The sequence below is a fragment of the Podarcis liolepis genome, assembly GCF_965112155.1.
Source record: "Podarcis liolepis genome assembly, chromosome: 3".
In the NCBI taxonomy this organism is placed as follows: domain Eukaryota; kingdom Metazoa; phylum Chordata; class Lepidosauria; order Squamata; family Lacertidae; genus Podarcis; species Podarcis liolepis.
The window spans coordinates 52,237,055-52,256,974 of record NC_139557.1 but is presented as its reverse complement, the minus strand read 5'-3'; the positions used below and the strand labels follow the sequence as shown (position 1 = coordinate 52,256,974).

At 42.2% G+C, this 19,920-nt stretch overlaps 1 protein-coding gene across 1 annotated transcript; it reads left to right on the top strand.

Moving 5' to 3' along the window:
- Positions 1-215: 215 nt before the first annotated feature.
- On the top strand, positions 216-19,859 carry SNX3 (sorting nexin 3). Its single transcript, XM_083497725.1, has 4 exons — positions 216-736; positions 16,853-16,948; positions 17,310-17,434; positions 19,578-19,859. The coding sequence occupies exons 1-4, from the start codon at positions 575-577 to the stop codon at positions 19,681-19,683; spliced, it is 489 nt and encodes a 162-aa protein (XP_083353851.1). The 5' UTR covers positions 216-574; the 3' UTR covers positions 19,684-19,859.
- The last annotated feature ends 61 nt before the right edge of the window (positions 19,860-19,920 follow it).

The following is a 19,920-nucleotide window of genomic DNA, read 5'->3' as shown; positions in this document are numbered from 1 at the left end:
TTCCAAAGCGCACTAGGGAAAATACGCTGAGGATTCTTATGATTCGGAGCCTGCGCCCCTTTATTTCCCCAGCTGTGTGGGGTATTGACCAGGATCACTCCAGCTTTTTTAGCCACGCCCCTTTCGAATCCAGGAAGGCCCCCAAAGAAAATTCTCCAAGCTCCGCTAATTGCGCTTTGCCCCTTCTAGAACGGATCGCCGTGACATTGCGGGAGTTGTAGTTCCCGCGGCCGCCGCTGCGCATCGCCTCAAAGCAGCCTCCCACGGATAGGAAGACTACAAGTCCCGTGGTGCTTTGCGCGCGTAGAAGGCTCGCTCCCCCTCCGGGTGCGGTCGGCGGCTGGGCCGGAGCGTGTCGCGGGGGCGTCACGTCGGCTGGTCACCCGTGAATAAGAAGGCGAGAGGTGGGGTTGGGGTGGGGCTGCTGCGCCGTGACGCCCGAGCGACCTCCCAGCCCGCCCGCCCACCTGCCTGCCCTCGTCGGCGCTCCCCCTCTCCCCTCCCCGGTGCTTCCTCCGCGGTCCTTTGCCTCCCGGGTCCTCTTGCTGAGAGCGGGCGCGCGCGGGTGGGGGAAATGGCTGAGACCATCGCGGACACCAGGCGCCTGATCACGAAGCCGCAGAACCTCAACGACGCCTACGGGCCGCCGAGCAATTTCCTCGAGATCGACGTCTCCAACCCTCAGACGGTGGGGGTGGGCAGAGGCCGCTTCACCACCTACGACGTGAGGGTCAAGGTGAGGGATCCCAGCGAGGAGTGGACGGCGGGGGCGGGGGTGGTCGGCGGAAAGATGGGGAATTATGGGGGGCGGGCCCTGCTGGAGTCTCGGGCTTATCTGCTATGGGGAGCGAGGGTGGAGGTGCCCTGCCTGTGCAACTTCCAACAGTAAGGCCTCTTCACTCCTTCAAATACGTGCCTTGCCTGGCTGGCTGGGTGGGTGTAGCTTAGAAGTGCCTGAGCCAAACTGAAGGGCTTATTTTTACCCCCCACCCTCACACTCTCTTTCTTTCCCATTCCCCCCACCCACACACAATGGAAGGTTAGGGGCATTTCCTCACTGGAGAGCTCACTGATTCCCTGGCACACCTTCAGAGAAGATGCTGCAGTTCCATATACATAACCAATATGTCGTTAGCACTCTGATCTGGCAAGCTGAGCTGAGGTTGACAGTGACATCCTGTGCAGTTGAAGGTGGGGGAGGGGTGTGTATGTGTGTGGGGGGGAGAGATATTTTAAGCTGTTCATTTTCTTAGTATCTTCTAGTGTTGATTCCTATACGAATGCCGTTAGCACCATATTCATACAGAATGAAAGGTCTGATGCAGAGCCTGCGCATGCCAAGGTTCTTGAATGCACATGTAGATCCCAATTTGGCTTCCTTCAGATGCTTGTAATTGGAACTGTGTGTGTGTTTCAGTGTTCCTTATCTCTGCAGTCCAGAAATGCAGTGTGCTTCACTTTGGTGCTGTTCCATACTGGCCCCATGTCTCTCATCACACACCAGAGTTATGCTAAGTAGTCTGTGTAGCTGGCTTCCCATACTCATTGTTTGTGTGGCCTCCATGATATGGCTGTACTTTGGTTATTCACAATACTCTTATGGGTACCTACTGATATGTGAGAACAAAAAAAAACTGCTGTGAGAAGGGCCTCCAGTGATACATCCTTCAAAAGCTTTAAATTGTGATGCTTCCCTACATAATGTTTAGCAACTGGTAGTCACTGCCTCTGAACAATTATGGTAATTCTTTTGGTCCACTTTTCATATTACTGTATTTGTACCCTGCCTTTAACTCCAAAAGGAAGCCTACAGCAGCCTTATACATTAAGGAAATACATTGTTCTCTGATTCTCACCCTCATGTGATAATAACATTCTCTGCATTCCTATAACTTAAAGGCTAACCAGGGAATTTATTCTCTGGTGGAATACCTCGAATTCATAGTGTTAACTGTGTCTACATGATAACAAAAAGATAATCTCAAGGCTGTGCAGTTGACAGTTAAGATAGTGCCATCTCATTCTTTGGGGAAGGCTTTAAGGTCCTCTATAACTGCAGTATAGTGGTACCTCAGGTTACAGACTCCGCTAACTCAGAAATAGTACTTCGGGTTAAGAACTTTGCTTCAGTATGAGAACAGAAATCAGGCAGTGGCAGCGGGAGGCCCCATTAGCTGAAGTGGTACCTCAGGTTAAGAACAGTTTCAGGTTAAGAATGGACCTCCAGAACGAATTAAGTTCTTAACCTGAGGTACCACTGTAGTGGATCAGGGCCCTCCACTTGTCTCTTGTGGGTTTTAGACAACCTGGCAGGAGAAAATAAGGATTTATCTTTGTTTCCTCTTTCCCTCTCCCACTTTTCAGGTAATGGAAGAACTGTCATGCAAGGGTTGAGGAAGTAATAATTTTACGTTACATCTCCTTGAATGTACAGTTCTTGAATTTATTAAGAATGACACTTTGTCTAAAGGTGTTTTCCACCGTCATTTGTTTATCAATTTGTTCTTCCTTTTATGAGAAATGTTATAAAAGTAGGTTTGATCTGAAACAAGTAACAAATTTCTTGTTGCTTCTATTTACTCTGGACCAGGTTGTGCATTTCTAGCAAAGCTGAGGGTGATAATGCAAACTAGAGCCATTGGCCAATATGTTTATGGATTGCTGAAAGTAAGTAAGGTCTAGGGTAATAGATGGCCTAATGTTATCTTAACTGGTTGTGTACATAAGTGGGACAGGAGAAAGAATGTATGTGCTTAGGTTGTGTAGGTTAGATAGCTCAAAGAGAGGGAGCCATGGCACATTGCTTCACATTCCAAAGGTCCTGAATTCAATCCCTTCCATTGCCAGTTGAAAAAATCTTGATGTAGTAGGGCTGGGAAGACCTCTTCCTAAGATCTTGAGAGAGCTGCTGCCGCCAGTTAGTTTAGAGGGTACTAGATCATAGACCAGTACAGTAATTAGGAATAAGGTAGCTTAGTGAATTGAGGAAGAACTTTTGCTTGAGGATGTGCCAGTGTGGGAAAGTTTTACCGAATACAGTCATGTCTTCCTTTTAATCTGTTAGATTGCTTCTTTGGCACTTGGTTGTCTGTGCAGTCCTGCATGTCACTTGAACTTGTATCCTGTTCCAGCTGAAAGGCTCAATGTTTTTAACTGTTCCAGTTGACGAACTATGCTTGCTGATGTAGTGTAGGCTCTTAGATAGCAAGGTATAACCCATGCCTTCAGAAAATGCTGATGTATGACCTGTGGAGGAACTAGTTGGTGGATATTGCCTACTTTGGATACTAACTGGCATTCACACTAGTGAATTGTGCCTGGCAGTGCCAACCTCAGTGCACCTCTACAATATGCCCTTCTAGTACTACCCCATCACAAGACTTGTTGATGTTGTGTACCAGTTGCTAGAGCTGCCTTGAAAGCTGCGGAGTGAAGATTTAGAGTGAAGATTTAGAATGACCAAATTGTCAGATCAAAATATAAGACTGCACCCCCTTCAGCAGATGGTGATAGCAAAAAGAATTCCTTGCTGTTTGTTTATTGATTTATTTTCATTGCCATGCCATGACTACCGTGGGCGTAGCCCAGGGGGGCAGCAGCCCCCACATCAAGTAAAACAGTAGAAATACTTAACTAACTGACTAATCACGTTGGTTCTGCCCCCCTAACAAAAGTCCTGTTCCCCCCTACCAAGTCCTGCCCCTCCGAACAAAAATCCTGGTTACGTCCATGATGACTACTAAGAACACCCTGGCCCAATAGTGGTTCCTAAAACAGCAAAGTTTTGATTCGTGGGGACCATGAAATGCTTGGAGGACTACAGTTTGCCTTGCAAATGAATTGGTTTCACCTGGACTTAGTTTCAGTGACTTCCTTGCATTTAGCCTGCTTCATTACGTTTGTATCTTGCCTTTTCTCTTCAAGGTTAAGAGCCTGTTGTGAAGAGGGTTATCCCATTTCATTTTCACAGTCCTATAATGTGGGAGAAATGTGGTATCGCCCAAGGCAAACACTATTTCACTGTTTCTCAACCACTGCCTTGAGCCATGTTCAGGTGTGCCTTCAGTACCTCAGCCAGCCCAGTACCTCACCTGCCTATCCTGTCTTCTAGTCAGGTCATTTCCTTATGGTTAGACCAGGGCCAACACCAGCAACTCCCTGCATGCTGAGCAAAGGTGGCCGAGAGACAGAAATTTGGGATGCGGGGGGGGGGGGAGGATCTCCTTATTCTGAGGCGAAAGGGCCCAGAGGAAGTGTTGAAGGAAATTAGAAACTGAGATAAAAGATTGTTGTTATTGTTATTATTATTACTATTAAAAAAACCCACCGGTTCACACACAACACACTAAACACTGGTGAAATGTTCTTAGATGCAGCTTCAAGGAAACTGGAAGTTTTCACTTCAGTTTTAGATTACTCCAGACTGGTTAATCTTAACTATAGCTTACTGAAACAAGTCAGCTTCCTAATCCATGAGTTAAAGGTGGTTTGCTCAAAGAGACCATAGGTAAGAGTAACCACAGTTTGGGTCCAGATGAAATGGCAAGATGCGTTTCATATAAAACAGAAGTGAAAGCTTCTGAACCTGTGATCATTGCTGGGGGTGGGGTGGTGAACATACATGTGAGGTTTGTCTAAGCCAGGCATGGCCAAACGTGGCCCTCCAGATGTTTTGGGACTACAATTCCCAAATTGTAGTCAAAATTCCCTGACCACTAGTCCTGTTAGCTAGGGATGATGGGAGTTGTAGTTCCAAAACATCTGGAGGGCCAAGTTTGGCCATGCCGGTCTAGGCTCATCTTGGCTTTCATCATCATGAATGTTGTGGACCACAACACCCATCATCCCTCAGTGCTGGCCATGCTGACCAGAGCTGATGGGAATTAGAGTTCAATAACATCTGGAGGGCACCATGTTGAAGAAAACTGCTGTAACTATGGCTCAGCATCACATGTGAAGCAGCCAGTGATTGATGATTCCTAACAAGCTTTGGTTGATGTGCCTGCCTGCTAAATCTACTCTCCCCAGCTCCTGAGCCACCAGACTAATGGGAAATGAGGGGTTTTTTTTATTGCTTTTATGCTGTTGGTGCTGTTACTATGGGAAGATCTTTAAGTGTCTCAGAATCCCAAGGCTAAATCTAATTTGTAGAGCACACTTGATTTGAGAGCTTGGAAGGTATAAACAACGTGAATTTGCACGTAACTTGAGTACATTGCTTTCACAAAAGACAAGGACAGATGCATTTCTAAGACTAAACTAAAAGTTACTATTGAGCCTTTCTAATGGAAGCTCCTTTTTTCTTGGCAAGCCTCAGATTAGATACTTAAAAGCTGTTATATATTGCATTTACCACTTAACCTATATTAACTTTTAATATAAAGCACGTAGATTTAATCTTTCATGTTCACATTTTTTTAGAAATAAATTGCTGCCTTAAACACTCCACCTAAGAAAAGCTTCATTGAATTGGCTTAATGCTCTAACTAAACACACATCCTGTTTGTACCCTTTTTGGCTTTCCATTATTAACGAATCCAGGCGCTGAAGAAATTGAAGGTGAGGAAGGCATAAAAGTCCACTTAAACAGCACTTTAGGATTTCTTCTTATCTGAAATGGACAAGAACTGTAACTGCAGATTAGTAGTGGGTGGGGTGAGCTTTCAGTTAGAGCGATTCTTTGCACACATCAGTAGCGTTGTTTTGTGGTACTGTGGCAAGTGCATGCTTTCTTATGGTGTTGTACTCCTAAAATAGTGGATCCAAAACACTTGCTTTCATTGGGTCTAGACTGAAGCATTGTGAGACAAAGGGTGAGATGGCACCTTCCTCCCATTCCATTGTGTGAAGTGGGGAAGCAGAAGATTTAGAGTCGGGCATCATTCCTGGCACAACGAGAAACTCTTGTGAATTGTCTCAATCCTCTCTGAGACTAGAACTTTTCTGTCTCTCAAAGCCATTTAGGCTTTCCCAATATATTGTCTATTCAGAAGTGCACAGGATTGCAGTCTTCCATTCAAATTTGTGAAAAGGATCAAATCCTGAAAAGGATCTGATCTGCACCACTCACATTTATTTGGTCTCTAGCATATATCCGTGTTTCTCTACTGTTGTATTTCCAGTTCTACTTGGACTTAGAAGATTGCACTGTAGTCAGATAAAAAATGGTTCTACTACATGCTCCTTTTGAGTGAGTAATATTTTGTTTACAGTGAAAACCGTAGAGGTCAGGTATTCCCCATTGACAGTGACAAGCATGAAATATGAAATGCCACTCTAAACAACAAAGTTGCTCTCAAATCATGAAGCATACAGTTGATTAGTTAAAAACTAGAGTAGGAATTGAGTCACTTGTCTACTTTCACTTCTTCCATCAAGCAAAGGTACCCTAGATTGATGCAACAGAAATATCATTGTAATAGAATATTGCTTCAAGTGGTTTATACCACAAAGATTAAACAGCACTAAGAGTCAGATATTTTAACAATGTAGCAACAGATGGTTCATTCTGTCATCACAAGCCTGGCTGGATTGATTTAGATCAAGGAGAGTTAAATTGCAAGAAAAAAGGCCAAAATACACCATTGATTTAAATCAGAGTTTTCCTCTACTTAGATATTTCCTATGTAAAAGTGCATGCAAACTGGTTACTATAATCTTAAACGTTGATTTTAAACTTCAGAGCCTTTATACAACCTTGAAGGCTGCACTGTTTTTTCTACTATTTAGAAAATGATGAATAATTGCTTTATTTCACGTAACTCAGAATCCTGTCATACTGCATTAGAATTGCTTGCATCATGAATATAGAAGAATTAAGCCAATTATCAAGCAAGTTTTAAGGTCACTTAGCTGCTTTGGTGGGTGAAGCTTGTGACTTGCCAGTCCACCAGTATCAATGTCATGTACTTGTATGATGACTGACAAAATTAGTTTTTTCACAATTCATTCCCTTTAAAGAAAAGTAGTTGTTCATAAGAGGATCATAGAGTTTTAAAGAGTTTAAAGTTCAGGTTAGTTTTAAAATATTGTAGCTTAAACACTAACAATCAAATCAAATAGTTTTATTTTTTATTTTTGTCAGCATCTTTTGTAAAGCATTCTGATCAATAATTACAAAGGAGAAAAGTATATGTCTGAATTGGGATTAGAAGAAAAATACCTTGGTGCTGCTGATGAGTTACTGCCTTGGCATGTTATAGAACTACACAATCTTTCTTAGAGTTGCAAGGTGGGATAAAATGTTCATCTCTGAATCGAACAAAAGTGTCTGATATCAGATATGCTGTCCTAGAACCAGGTATTTTCCTTTCAGTTTACTCTTCCAGTTACTGTGTTCTTCCAAACTGGGTGATATGGGTGCATGTTTCTTTCTCTCAGTTGTCCTGAATCAAATGATCTCTTTAAGAATGGAGTATCAGGTTAATTAAATTGTCCTTGGAATGATGCTCCTGCAAATTCTGCTGATTTGAGGGGCCAAGCTGAACAGTTCTATATCCTCTATATTTCCTTCTGCTTTTTCTTTCCTTCCTTTTCTGCTCTTCAGCAACTTTGAAGAGCCAAACGAAAGTCTTTCTGGAGAGATGCGGGTGGCAACAATATTAAGCAACACTTACTTGAGCATGTGCTTGCTCTGTCTGAAGTATACTTAGTCATGGGATAGAAGTCCCTGATGTATTATTTTTATTTCAATTTGTATGCTCCTTTTCCATTTTAACTAGGCCCAGTGTGGCTCACAACACAAATGCAATCAATACATTATGACACTCAAATATTAGATAATTTCAAAAAGTAATATATTGAATAATTCACTTTGGTGACAGAAAATAATGTAAAGCTATACTTATGTAAATACTAAGGAGGGAATTTGATGTTTTGCTGAGATTATCGTTCTGTCGGGCAAGTTGAGCTTGTCAGACAGAATGATCCCTCGCCTCTGCACTGCTCTGGGGAGTCGCTTAACTCCACAGCCAGTCGCAGGGTGGGGTGGAGTGGAATGGGGAGTTTGCAAGGAGAGGGGAAAGCCCCATTGTGCAAGCAGAAGTCCTTGCACAGCTGACATGACTCATTAGTTGAATCCCACCCTAAGTATTTTCAATGTTTATACTAAAATTCTCAGGCCTTTTAAGAAGAGACTTCCTGAAAACACTTTAGACCTGTTCTTAAACTGATTATACACTTGGAAGAATGTACAATCAGCTGGTAAATTAACTGAAGCAACTTCATAATGATTTTCTAGATATGAAGAAAAATTGTGACTTTCATGGTTGAGGCCAGACCATTTAGTGTTGCCAGGAATTATTTCTAATCGGTTAATGTAAAAAGACCTTGGTTTTCTCTGAGATAAAGAAAGTACAATTCCATACAGCTGCTAAGCACACGGAACCCTATGACTCTCCTATTTGGCAATGGGGAACCTCTGGTCCATGGGCCACACCCACCTGCCCCACACCTCATGTTAGGTGGCTGAGGCAAAAGGGGGTTTGCAGGCACCACTGATAAGTTATTTGGCAGCCCCTGCAAAGACCTTTGCAAGGTGCTTTGAAGCCCTAACTACCAGCTAATAGTCACCAATTCCTACAGAATCTGTTAATGATTTTTGCTTGGGACCTCCATTCCAGAATCTGTTCTCTAACATGGGTCAATAATTCAATGTGAATAAAAGTTTGAAAACGTGGATCTGTTCTAGACAAATGCTTAAATGACCATTAGGCTATGAAGTCTCCTTGACCTGTGTTAGAGGATAATATAACTGGTGGCTTGTTGGGTGGGCTGACAGCTGCTCCTACATGGGTAAGGCCACTTAGCTGATTAAAAATATTCTGTTGGAGATCAGTGGTCCAGAGTCCATCAGCAGGATGCCACACATCACACACCTTCCTTTTCTCAGAATTGTGAGATTTCTTGCAAGCAGGTCTGAATGTCACCCCTACTGTTAAAAACAGTACACAGCAGGTGTGTTATTACAGAGTTGTTGTGATATGACGTGAGGTGAAGAAAGTCTGCACAGAGAAGCAGTTCAGCCCATTTGTTGACAGCATTAAGTGGAACTGTCCCTGGAGGCTGGAGTCCGCTTCAGAATTGAGCAACTGTAGTGATGGATCTAGCAAAACAGAAGTGCAAAGGGACCATCCCCTTCTTGATGACTCAGCTGTTTGGCAAGCGTGTGCTTGTTGTGAGTCTTGGAAGCTCCTTTTTTCCTGTCATTGGTTAGTAAAGCTTGAGTGGTCTTATGCTTCTGGTGGTTTTCTCTCTTCCTCCTCCTCCTTCCCCCAGAATATCGTAGGTGGCTAGCCTTTGGCCATGGCTGGAGCTAGCATGCTCAATAGCTGACTATTGATGCAAATTGGAGGGCTTATATTGGGAAGGGGATTTCTTAGGAGTAGATTTGCAGCTTTTAAGTGCTTCTACATCAGCGGTGGGTTGGTTGAGCTACGGTGCCTGGAGCTGAGGGGTGACATTTCAACATCTGCAGGGCCACTAAAGCTTTTGAAGATTTCTCCATATGCAGCTATCATTACGTGTGTCTAGCAGGTCACAGACAGTTTTGCAGACAAAAAAGTTTGTATCTGTTCTGACACTGAAGTCAGTACAGAAGAGGTGTTAAGATTCTCTTCTAATTGGTTTTTATTGGATAAGTGCCAATTACTGACACTCAAGGTTGTGGACAAGATGCTTGTTCTGATTCTTTTGCAACTTTCATGCAGCTTACCCCAGGAGAGACGTCGGGGGAGGAATGTAATAATTTTTGTTTTCCCAGATTGCTTAGCCATGTTTGGTACCATTGGCCCTGGTAGCCCCCTGATCCAACTGGGGTTCTGAGTGGGGAACATTGCTTTGCAGTAGTTCTGCTCATACTTCACCCGCAGATTCCTGGGAGCCTTCATGCATCATTCTGTAAAAGTTCCATTCAGTCTCTCATTCCTTAACTTTCACATTACACTTCTGGTGAAGGATTTATGAAATGTGTATTTTGAGTGGATTATCATTGGTATCTTAATGATGCCCAGCTGTTACTCCTTTCCATCTTAATCAAGTATGATGGTAGTCCTTGAATGACCGACCACCTGAGGCCTATGATGGGTTGCATGGAGGGGAAATAAGCAAAAACAACCCATGTATGAAGGAGTTTCTTTTGATGGACAAAAGTGGTTGCACTGTCTTTTGAGAAGAGATTTCACTCCTAAACTGTTGACCTGCATTTTAAAGGGAATGCAGTTTGTGCCTCCTGGATTCTCAGAGGCTATTGCTTGAGAATTTTATTTGCTGCTTCTGTTGTGCCAGCTGCCATGGTGACCTTTTTATTAGAGCAGTAATTTCCAAACTTTTCCCCAAGGACCACTTGAAAAATTGCAGAGGGTCCTAGAGGACCGCTTAATGCTTTTCGGCCTATTGAAGCAACTGTACTGTACTGTGCTAGATGCTGCATAGTTTTTCATTGTATTTTTACAGATGCACCACAGACAACTTGAACGAAACTCACAGACCACTGATGGTCTACAGACCATAGTTTGCAGTAAGGAAACCCTTGATGCAGTAAGGAAATTTCAGTGATATAGAATGAAGTAGCCCAGTGGGTTGTTGGTTTCCGGGTGTATACAAAATGTAATATTTGCAATAATTCAATTAGCTGTCTGTTAGAGCAGATAGCTTCTCAAAAGCTTTAAAGAACCCATGTTAGATACACCTTCACATATCTTCATCTGATTGCTGACTTGCAGTAAGGAATCTCTTTGCAGATACAACCTACATAAGAGGCTGGATTGCCCTTGACAGCTGGCAGAACATTCTGTTGGTGCCCCACACTTCATTGAGTTGATCTATCCCTAGTTATCTACTAGGATTTGAGTGTCAGGCCACTCACACTGTGAGTGCTTAAGACTTTTAGCCTCCTAAATGTGCCACTGCTGTTTGATTTCTGGTATTGTTCCTGCTGCAGATTTCTCCCATAGCCTGAATTTTGAAATACGGTATTAGCTGCCATTTGCCATTGTTTATCTGCTCTTTGCTTTATGGTGACATTGTGCTGATGGTTGCCATTGTTGGATTTTAAATTGCTTTGATGTACTCCACTCTGGGATCACTTAAGATGATGGGCAGGTAAGAAATAATTCAAATTAAGAAACGTGGGAGAGGGTAGACACAGGGAGGAGAGAAATCTCTTTTCAGTAGACAATTGCAAAGGCATAAATTCAGCCTTCCTGTACTTGATGAAACCTTTGAAGCTCTGCTTACACTTGTTTCTTGTAATTTTGCACCATTCTGAACAATTGTGACCTTGACCAACATGATACTGAATGTCTGTCACATTAGGCCCTTGGTTATAGCAGGCTTTTAGCCTGCAAGGCTACTATACTCTCTCCAAAAATACGCTGTAGTCCTTGTTAACAATATGTGTGGCCCTCTGGGATTCTGATATGTACAGTGTTCTAGACTGTGGTTAATGTCAATAATTTAAAATCCCCCTGTGTGAGCCTTATTTCTCTTTTAATGACTAAGGCTTATTATCACTGTGGCAAATGTCCAAATAGCTGCCCAATCCGATTTTTTTTAAAAAAAATATTTTTTTATTAGATTTTTCCACCATAATAACACAAACCACAAAGCAGATTAATACACAAAAACAGAAAAGGAAAAAGAGAAGAAGAGAGATAGAAAGAAGAAGAAAAGAAAAAGAGGGGAAAAGGGGAACAATAAACAAATAGACAATAATAACAAACTTAATTCTTCACAAATCCAACTTTTTAAACATCTTGATTGACTTCCTCAAATCCCTCCCTTCTGAGTTTCCTTGTAATTTAAAAGTAACAGCTTTCCAATATCATTATTAAACTAAAACAATTTCCAAATATAGTCATTCACTTTTCTTGACATTCTGAATCCCATTTATTTAATTATAACTTAATTTGTCCTAGGCCTGTTTGTTTATTTCAAGTAATTTCTAATTTTTTATATTACAATATTTGTTCAAATAGTCCTTGAATTTCCTCCAGTCCTCTTGAAGCTCCTCTTCTTTCTGGTCACGGATTCTTCCAGTCAGGTCAGCTAGCTCCGAAAAGTCCATCATCTTCATCTGCCAATCTTCCACTGTTGGTAGTTTTTGTGTTTTCCAATTTTTAGCAAGTAATATTCGAGCGGCCGTTGTGGCATACAAAAATAATTTAACATCTTTCTTGGGCAATTCTACACCTGTTATTCCAAGGAGAAAGGCCTCCGGTTTCTTAATAAATGTATATTTCAACATTTTTTTCAGTTCATTATAAATCTTCTCCCAGAAGTCTTTCACCTTGGGACAAGTCCACCACATATGGAAAAAAGTACCTTCTTTTTCTTTACATTTCCAACAAAGATTATCACTTTTGTGATAAATCTTTGCTAATTTTACAGGGGTCAAGTACCATCTATACATCATCTTCATAATGTTTTCCTTTAACATCGTACATGCAGTGAACTTAACCCCTTTCCTCCATAGCCTCTCCCAGTCCTCCATCATTATATTATGTCCCACATCCCTTGCCCAATCAATCATGACCGATTTAACTTGTTCATCCTTTGTATGCCACTCCAACAACAAACTGTACATTTTAGACATATTTTTACCCAATCCTAAATATTGGTTTGATAGGCGACATGAACACCCTCCAAGGGCTGCATCCACATAAATAAAAAATGTACAAATTTGTTGAATAGCTGACAGAATCGGTACCCAGTGGTTTACAGAAGTTTACGGAAGCTCTGCAAGTTGCCCTCTAGTACGGATGTTTGGGGTTTGCTCTGGAGTACTGCTGTGGGCAGTTTGAACTTCCTTTTTGTAATGCCTCTAGCAGCCTTTCTCAACCTTGGGTCCCCAGATGTTGTTGAACTACAACTCCCATCACCCCTAGCTAGCAAGGCCAGAGCTCAGGGATGATTGGAGTTGTAGTCCAACAACATCTGGGGACCCACAAGTTGAGAAACTCTGCTTAGAGGTTAAGACCGGGCAGCACTAATTCTGAGAATTCTACCAATTCTCTTACAAACATCTCTTCTATCCCCGTAATCATGGGTTTGGCAACACACATTTGGCAAAGTGATTCAAGGTTATTTTTCTATCATAAGTATCTGGTAGCGTTGCTGATCAGTCAGTGGAAATATCACACATTCGTGATGAATACCCTTTCGCTTCTAATAATTCAGAATGGCATCTTGTATCAAAGCCCAATCTATGAGTACTTGATCTTTCTAGTGCTGTGTTTGCGTAGGCTACAATCAGTTAGCACTTATTCTAGTTATCTTTTAGAAAGAGGGCCTTTTTTAGAACCTCCCTTCGGTTTCGTATCTCAGAACCTATTAAAGGACTTCTTGTTGCTGTACATCATTTTGACTTTCCCACTTGCATGCATCTTGTGGTATGTCATGCAAGATGGAAAAAACTCAGGTTTGGGAGGAACTGATTACTATACCTTCCATTTTTAAAATGGAACTACTATTGATGGTGTGTTAAGGGTTGTTGACTCATGAAGAGAGTAGCATAAGAGAACTCTCGACTCATCTAGATAATTTCACTCCGTCCTCCAGTGCTTGCCATGCACTTAAAAGGAAGGTCAGTTTTGAATCTGGTTTTATATATTGTAACATCTTTGCATAGTATTTGAAAAAGGAATCTTGCCACTTAAACATGTTGGGAAGTGATGATCCTGGTCAGTGGTGGTGGTATTTTTCCAACATGCATAACTGATACAAGTAAAGGTGTATAAATGAAGATCAGGGTGGGGGGTGGACTGGGTTTTCTGGATGGAAATTCTCCTTGGGGGGCGAGTATGTGATGGCCCACACAGAAGCACATTTTTTATTTATTTGTTGAAAGATCTCGCCCCACCTGTTAGTCAAGACGGATGAGTGGCTTGCAAAAATGCTTTGGCTTCCTCTTAAATTTAAACCTTTTAAACAACAGTCACATCTCTTTAGCAGACTTAAGAAAGGTTCACCAGGTATCCAAATAATGTTAACCAGAGAGAATCTGCCAGCAGGAGGCAGTAGAAGAGCATTGCAACTTCTCCTAAACTCCTTCATAATGTGTAGGTGGCACATGCAAGAGAGTCTCAGATATGCTTGTTTTCCACCATACACTTCTGCCTGATAGCTAATTATAGAAAGTTTATTGGAGCACCTGGTTGCTTTTAGAAGCACCCACACCTCCCTGTTGGCAACTGAGTTGTAGGAAGGCTGGCTACTATGAAGGTGGCATCAGAATTGGTGTAAGTTACACGATGGCTTTGTCCAGAGACTCTTCAGGGAGTCTTTTCTTGCAGGTGCGTTATAGATTTACAGTGGTACCTTGGGTTACATACACTTCAGGTTACAGACTCCGCTAACCCAGAAATAGTACCTCGGGTTAAGAACTTTGCTTCAGGATGAGAACAGAAATCGTGCTGTGGCGGCAGTGGGAGGCCCCATTAGTTAAAGTGGTACCTCAGGTTAAGAACAGTTTCAGGTTAAGAACGGATCTCCAGAACGAATTAAGTTCTTAACCCGAGGTACCACTGTACTCGGTTTTAAGGTGATTGCAAAAAAAAGCAAAGAAAAAAAAGAAAAAAGCACAGTGGTTAGGATGAATCCGGGATAAATTCACTGCTGCAGACTACGTACTAGAAGCATGTAACTGAAGTATTAACCAGTGTGGCAGAAAGTCTCACGCTCCTTTGCAGTTCTCTAAGCAGCTGTCTTGAGGTAGCTTATATCTTAACAGGAAACGATTTGGCAAGAGTGAAACAGCTAAATGTGTTGGGAGTCTAAATCATGATTGTGTCAGAAGTTCAAAGGAAGAAAAATGGAGGGGTACCTATATTGGGCCAGCTCATTTTACCTAACACTGTACTTCTAAGCCTTATATATTGCTTGGAGATTAACTTTTATAGGCTCCTGTACCAAGAAATAAGAATTTCCGAGGCACTCCTTTCACTGCTTTATCTTAACTTACTGAATAAAAGAGCAGTTAACAAGAAGGATTAAGTAACTTGAGCAAATGGAATGTTAAAGGTGAAAATCTCACCTGCAGAAAACACTAAAACTCTACAGGCCTTACACACTTACAATGACTTAATTTGGAACTCTGCTAAGAAGCCAAAAGGTGAAATCAGAGAGCAATAATCCACTGTTTTTATTCTGGGAATCTTTACTCCTGAGCTCTCAGGAAACTGTATAGTGGTGTTCCCTGCCTGGGACAAAAATGCCTTTACAAAAGCCAGCGTCTTTCAATGCAAGCATGACTTTTTAGCATAAAGGAACTCGTTAAGAGAAAAAATATACCTTAAGACATTAATACAATGAACAGTGTTGTGCTTACCTGGGAAAATGCAAGTGCCTTCCTAATTCCGCTTGGGTTGGGTTTCACACCATGTACATACAGATGTTGCTGTACATGATGGAGCACAGTGGGAGGATTTCAGCATCACACTAAGGTGATCGTTTAGTCAGGGCAAGCATTTTGGATTGCCGTACTGAGCAGTCTCCCTTCTCCCCCCCCCCACTCTTCCAAGGGTTCTCCTGACCTCCTGAGCCAGTTTTGGGGTAGGGGTGGGGGGAATAGAAGGTTTAATACCAAGAGCACATGGGTTGTATTCAACATAGTGCTAAGGCAAGCGTTCTCCTTGCATAATGGGATGTTCTCTCCTCTTCGTCCTGGGTTCCCCCACCCCACCCCTCCACAGCAGATTTGGGGATGGTGCGGGGGGGGGGGCAGGAAGGGGAAGTCCTGTTGTCCTAGTGGTCATCCTTGCAAATGTGTGCAACTATGCCATGACCCATACAACAGGAACTCTTAATGAATTTCAGTGGTTGCTAATCTACCACTGAACCAGATTCAAGGTTGCATTGTGGACATGTTTGGACTAGTTCTGTTTAGATTTCTTTTTAATTTTTAGGGTACAACTTTTGTTAAATAATGCCCAAATGGCTTGGGGCCCAGTTTACTTCAGGAACACCTCTCTTCTAACATCTAGCCCATGAAATGAGATCTGCTGGGGGCGGAGAGCCCAGCCTAAAGGGAAAATGAGGGATCAGTTGTCCACCTGAAGGTTTTCTTAACAATATCTCCCTGGCTGGAGGGTAGGCTGGTGCCAACATCATACACGTTTTGGTGCTGCCTGAAGACCTGTTTTCTCAGATTGGCTTTTAAAAACAGTAACAGATGCCTGTGTACTGCGAAGCTTTTGCTATTGTGTTATGTATGCATTTGTTGTAACTTGTCCTAGGGCTTTCCAACCAAGTACAGGATGTAAGTTTTAAATAATAATAATAAAGTGTAGGAAAAGGCAGATTGACAGTGTTGCTCTGTACATCAAAGAGGACATCAGTCTAGAATCCAACAAGCTATAAATTCTGGATTTGGGCCCAGTTTGGAGCAAGCTTCCTTAGTCATGCTGGATGACCTAACCAAGAAGTGGACAGAGGGAATGATGGGTGCTTCAAGAGTGAAGTCTACAGGCTCCCTGAAATGAAATGAAACTTTGTGCAGAAAAGTGTTCAGAATATGTTCTAGAGTGAGGCTGTGATTAGTTGCTAGTATGAACTTTTTAATGATTAGGCTAGGCAGTGCTGCAATGCCAGCATCAGCCTGGAGATAAGTACTTATCATCCAGAAGGGGTAGGACAGAGGCTTACCTTTTGTGGACAACAATTAGAGCTAAAATAGTAAAAAATCTATACTTGGCCCTCACAGCGATGTTAAGTTTGGCACTTGGGTGTGTATCGTATGAGCAATACATCCTGAATGCAGTGTTAGGAAGGTAGACAGTCTCAATATAATCAAGCCTGGGTACTCTATTGTTGATGAACAGTGATGGGACATTTTCCCCCCTTTCCTTTTCTTTAGACAAACCTTCCTATTTTCAAATTGAAGGAGTCTTGTGTCAGGCGAAGATACAGTGACTTTGAATGGCTTCGAAGTGAACTAGAAAGAGAGAGTAAGGTAAGGCAAAACATTTTATTGGATACAAAGGTGTTGTGGCACTGAAAAGGGTTACACTGGGCTGTTAAGTAATGTGGTGTCAGTGGTGGTAGTAAGGATTGCCAACTCAGTTCTGGAATTTACTGTGACCCGAGCACAGGCCATTCTGAATCCTTGCAGCTGTGTTTAAGCTTGGCACTTCTGTGCATCCCATATTAAATCAGCCATCCATCTTGAGTGCCATGTCTAAGGGAAAGGTACAGCCCATGTACTCCTAAAACAAATTTTCTAGGCACTGTATTAAAAGCTAGATGCTCTCTACATAAAATAAGCAGTCTGGTTTTTCTGTGTGTTAGTAATTTAGATCACAACTGTCTTTCAGGTTGTAGTGCCTCCCTTGCCTGGAAAAGCTTTTTTCCGCCAATTGCCTTTTAGAGGAGACGATGGGATATTTGATGACTCTTTTATAGAGGAAAGGAAGCAAGGGCTTGAACAATTCATAAACAAGTAAGTGCACTATTCTATTTCTTGAGTTGAGTAGAAATGTCAGTTGTGTAAAGGCAGCCACATTATACAAGCTTACATCTGTCACTGGCTCCGGTGGGTTTAGCAGTGCAGTTGCTCTCATACCACGCAAAGCTCAGTTCACCTTTTTAAATGCTCCTGAACTACTTTCAGGGTTGAACTAGCATCTAAGCGCTATCAGCATCCAAGCTGAACAGTGTACAAATGCTTTAACATTTGCTGCAATGATTGAAGTATTTGTCGTGACCTGGGTTTTGTTTCAGTTTTGCTTAATTTATGCAAATTGCTAAAATTGCAGCATGTAAAGATAGAATCATACAAATAAGGCTGGGGGGAGGTGGGGAGGGGCTGCGATTCATCAGCTGGAACAGTTAGGTTACAATCTGACTACGCAGCCTGAGAAGCTGATGCTCGTAATGTGGCAAAATGGTTTTTACACATAGCCTTGGCTAGGGTGGCCGTCTCTTCAGATTTGCTTACTGGAACAGTTAAGCCTTGGCTTCCGTATTAGGTTAGAGGGGACAGTGACTGGAGTTGCATGGTAGTTTTGCCTCCTTGGCAGTTGCCTATAGGCTATATAACAGGTAGTTGGGAATGCTTCTCCATCCTGCTTTCTGAAACTTGCTTATTTTAAGGCATCTGGATATGAACTGTTTAATTTTGCTGGAAGATGGCTGGGCCTACTTCCCAGTTCTCCTTTGATTTATTAGAGGGAGGATGACCAGGATTGGTTCCATAGTTCCCCATCCCATTTTGCTTCTTGGAACCAATCCTGGTCATCCTCCCTCTAATAAATCAAAGGAGAAGATAAACGTTATCAAATCAAACACACAGTTCTGAAAGTCCAGATCATTTGGTAATAACTTATTTGGACATGATGGTCACCTTTAATTGTGCATGGACTTTATTTGCATATAAAATAGGAATATGAGAATGCTTCTCATTGTCATTTTAGTACTTGTCCCAGTAGCTTCATAATTGCAGTTCAATGGCATGAAATTTGTGCTTAGGACATTGGATTAGACAATGGCTGCAGTCACACGGCTGTTGATTGTTTTCCTGACGTTTCCCTAACTGTTAATTTCCACATTATATTTGAGCTTTCACAGAATGTCAAAGCCACTTCCAGAAATACAGTGAAATATTGCTGAGGTTTTCATGTTATTTGCAAACAGATTGCTTCCAGGGGGGAAAACTTGTTTGCAAATGACACAGGAATTGGCACTAAACTTGACATACCTTTTTGGATGTGGCTTTTATCTTGTGGAAAGCTCCAATATAACATGGAAATTAGAAGGGAGAACGTTGGGGAAATGGAATAAACTGCTGTGGGAATGCGTCCTGTCTCTAGTGAAGTGAATTTAGGTAGCAGGACTTGGGAAGGGTTGTCTGACTTGACAGCGCAGAGTCTGAAAGCAATTAACAGTGCTAGGCAAGGTGGGCCAGTGATCTTTTTCATAGCTGGCTTCTATCATCCATGAGCTCTCAACATCTCAGATGGCATCCAGTGGCTGCAGGAGGGAAGTGGCAGCTTTTGTAAGCAATCTTTCCCTCTCTGAAGTCAGGTGGACCTACTGAATACTGCAGGCTGAGTTGCACGCAGCTGAATGGGAGGGGGAGGAGATGTGAAAGAAAAAGATTAGTTGCACAGTTGAATACAGCCCCAGATTTTTGGATACCTTCTAAGACTATCTTTAACTTGGCAGCTGTTTCTTGGGAAAGTAGGTTTGCTGCTGAGTCTTTGCATATAGGATGTGCTCAAAATTTCAAATGGCTAATAATGTCATTTGCTCTATTCTCCTTGAGGGTGGGGGAGGGTACGTTAGAGTCCTACCACAGACCTGCCCCCCTTAACCTTTGTCAGGAATAATGACTTGTTTGCAGTATGATCTCTCTGAAAGCAGTCATGCTGATAGGATGCTAATTCTGGTAACTGGTGGGTGGGTGGTAGCCCATTAGCCGTTGGTGGAGTTGTTTAAATGCCACTTAAGATAGGGGAGAGTTTGATTTTTGTTGTTGTGGGGTATTTAAAAGCAAGTCTAAATCGGAAATCTTCCTGAAAGTTCGGGGTGGGAGAGTGATTTTTAAAACTTGAAGTCTAATTTTTTTTATTCTCAAATTCTAGAGTTGCAGGCCACCCCTTGGCGCAGAACGAACGCTGTCTTCATATGTTCTTGCAGGATGAAGTAATAGACAAAACCTACACGCCCTCCAAAATAAGACATGCTTGAATGCTGCACAACACTTTAACTGGCATAAATGTTAGTGGTGACATACTTCGTCTAAGATATGTAGTTTAAGGTTTTTAGCATGCTGCAAACAAACTGGCACCAGAAGCCTTCGATATACTAACAGCACTGCGTGTTCTTTGCATTGATCTTTATGGCATTAAAGAACTCTAGGTAAACCTGCTGTCAGACTGTTGATTAAATGGCTTTTAAAAATCTCAGTATTTTGAAACTCTTCCC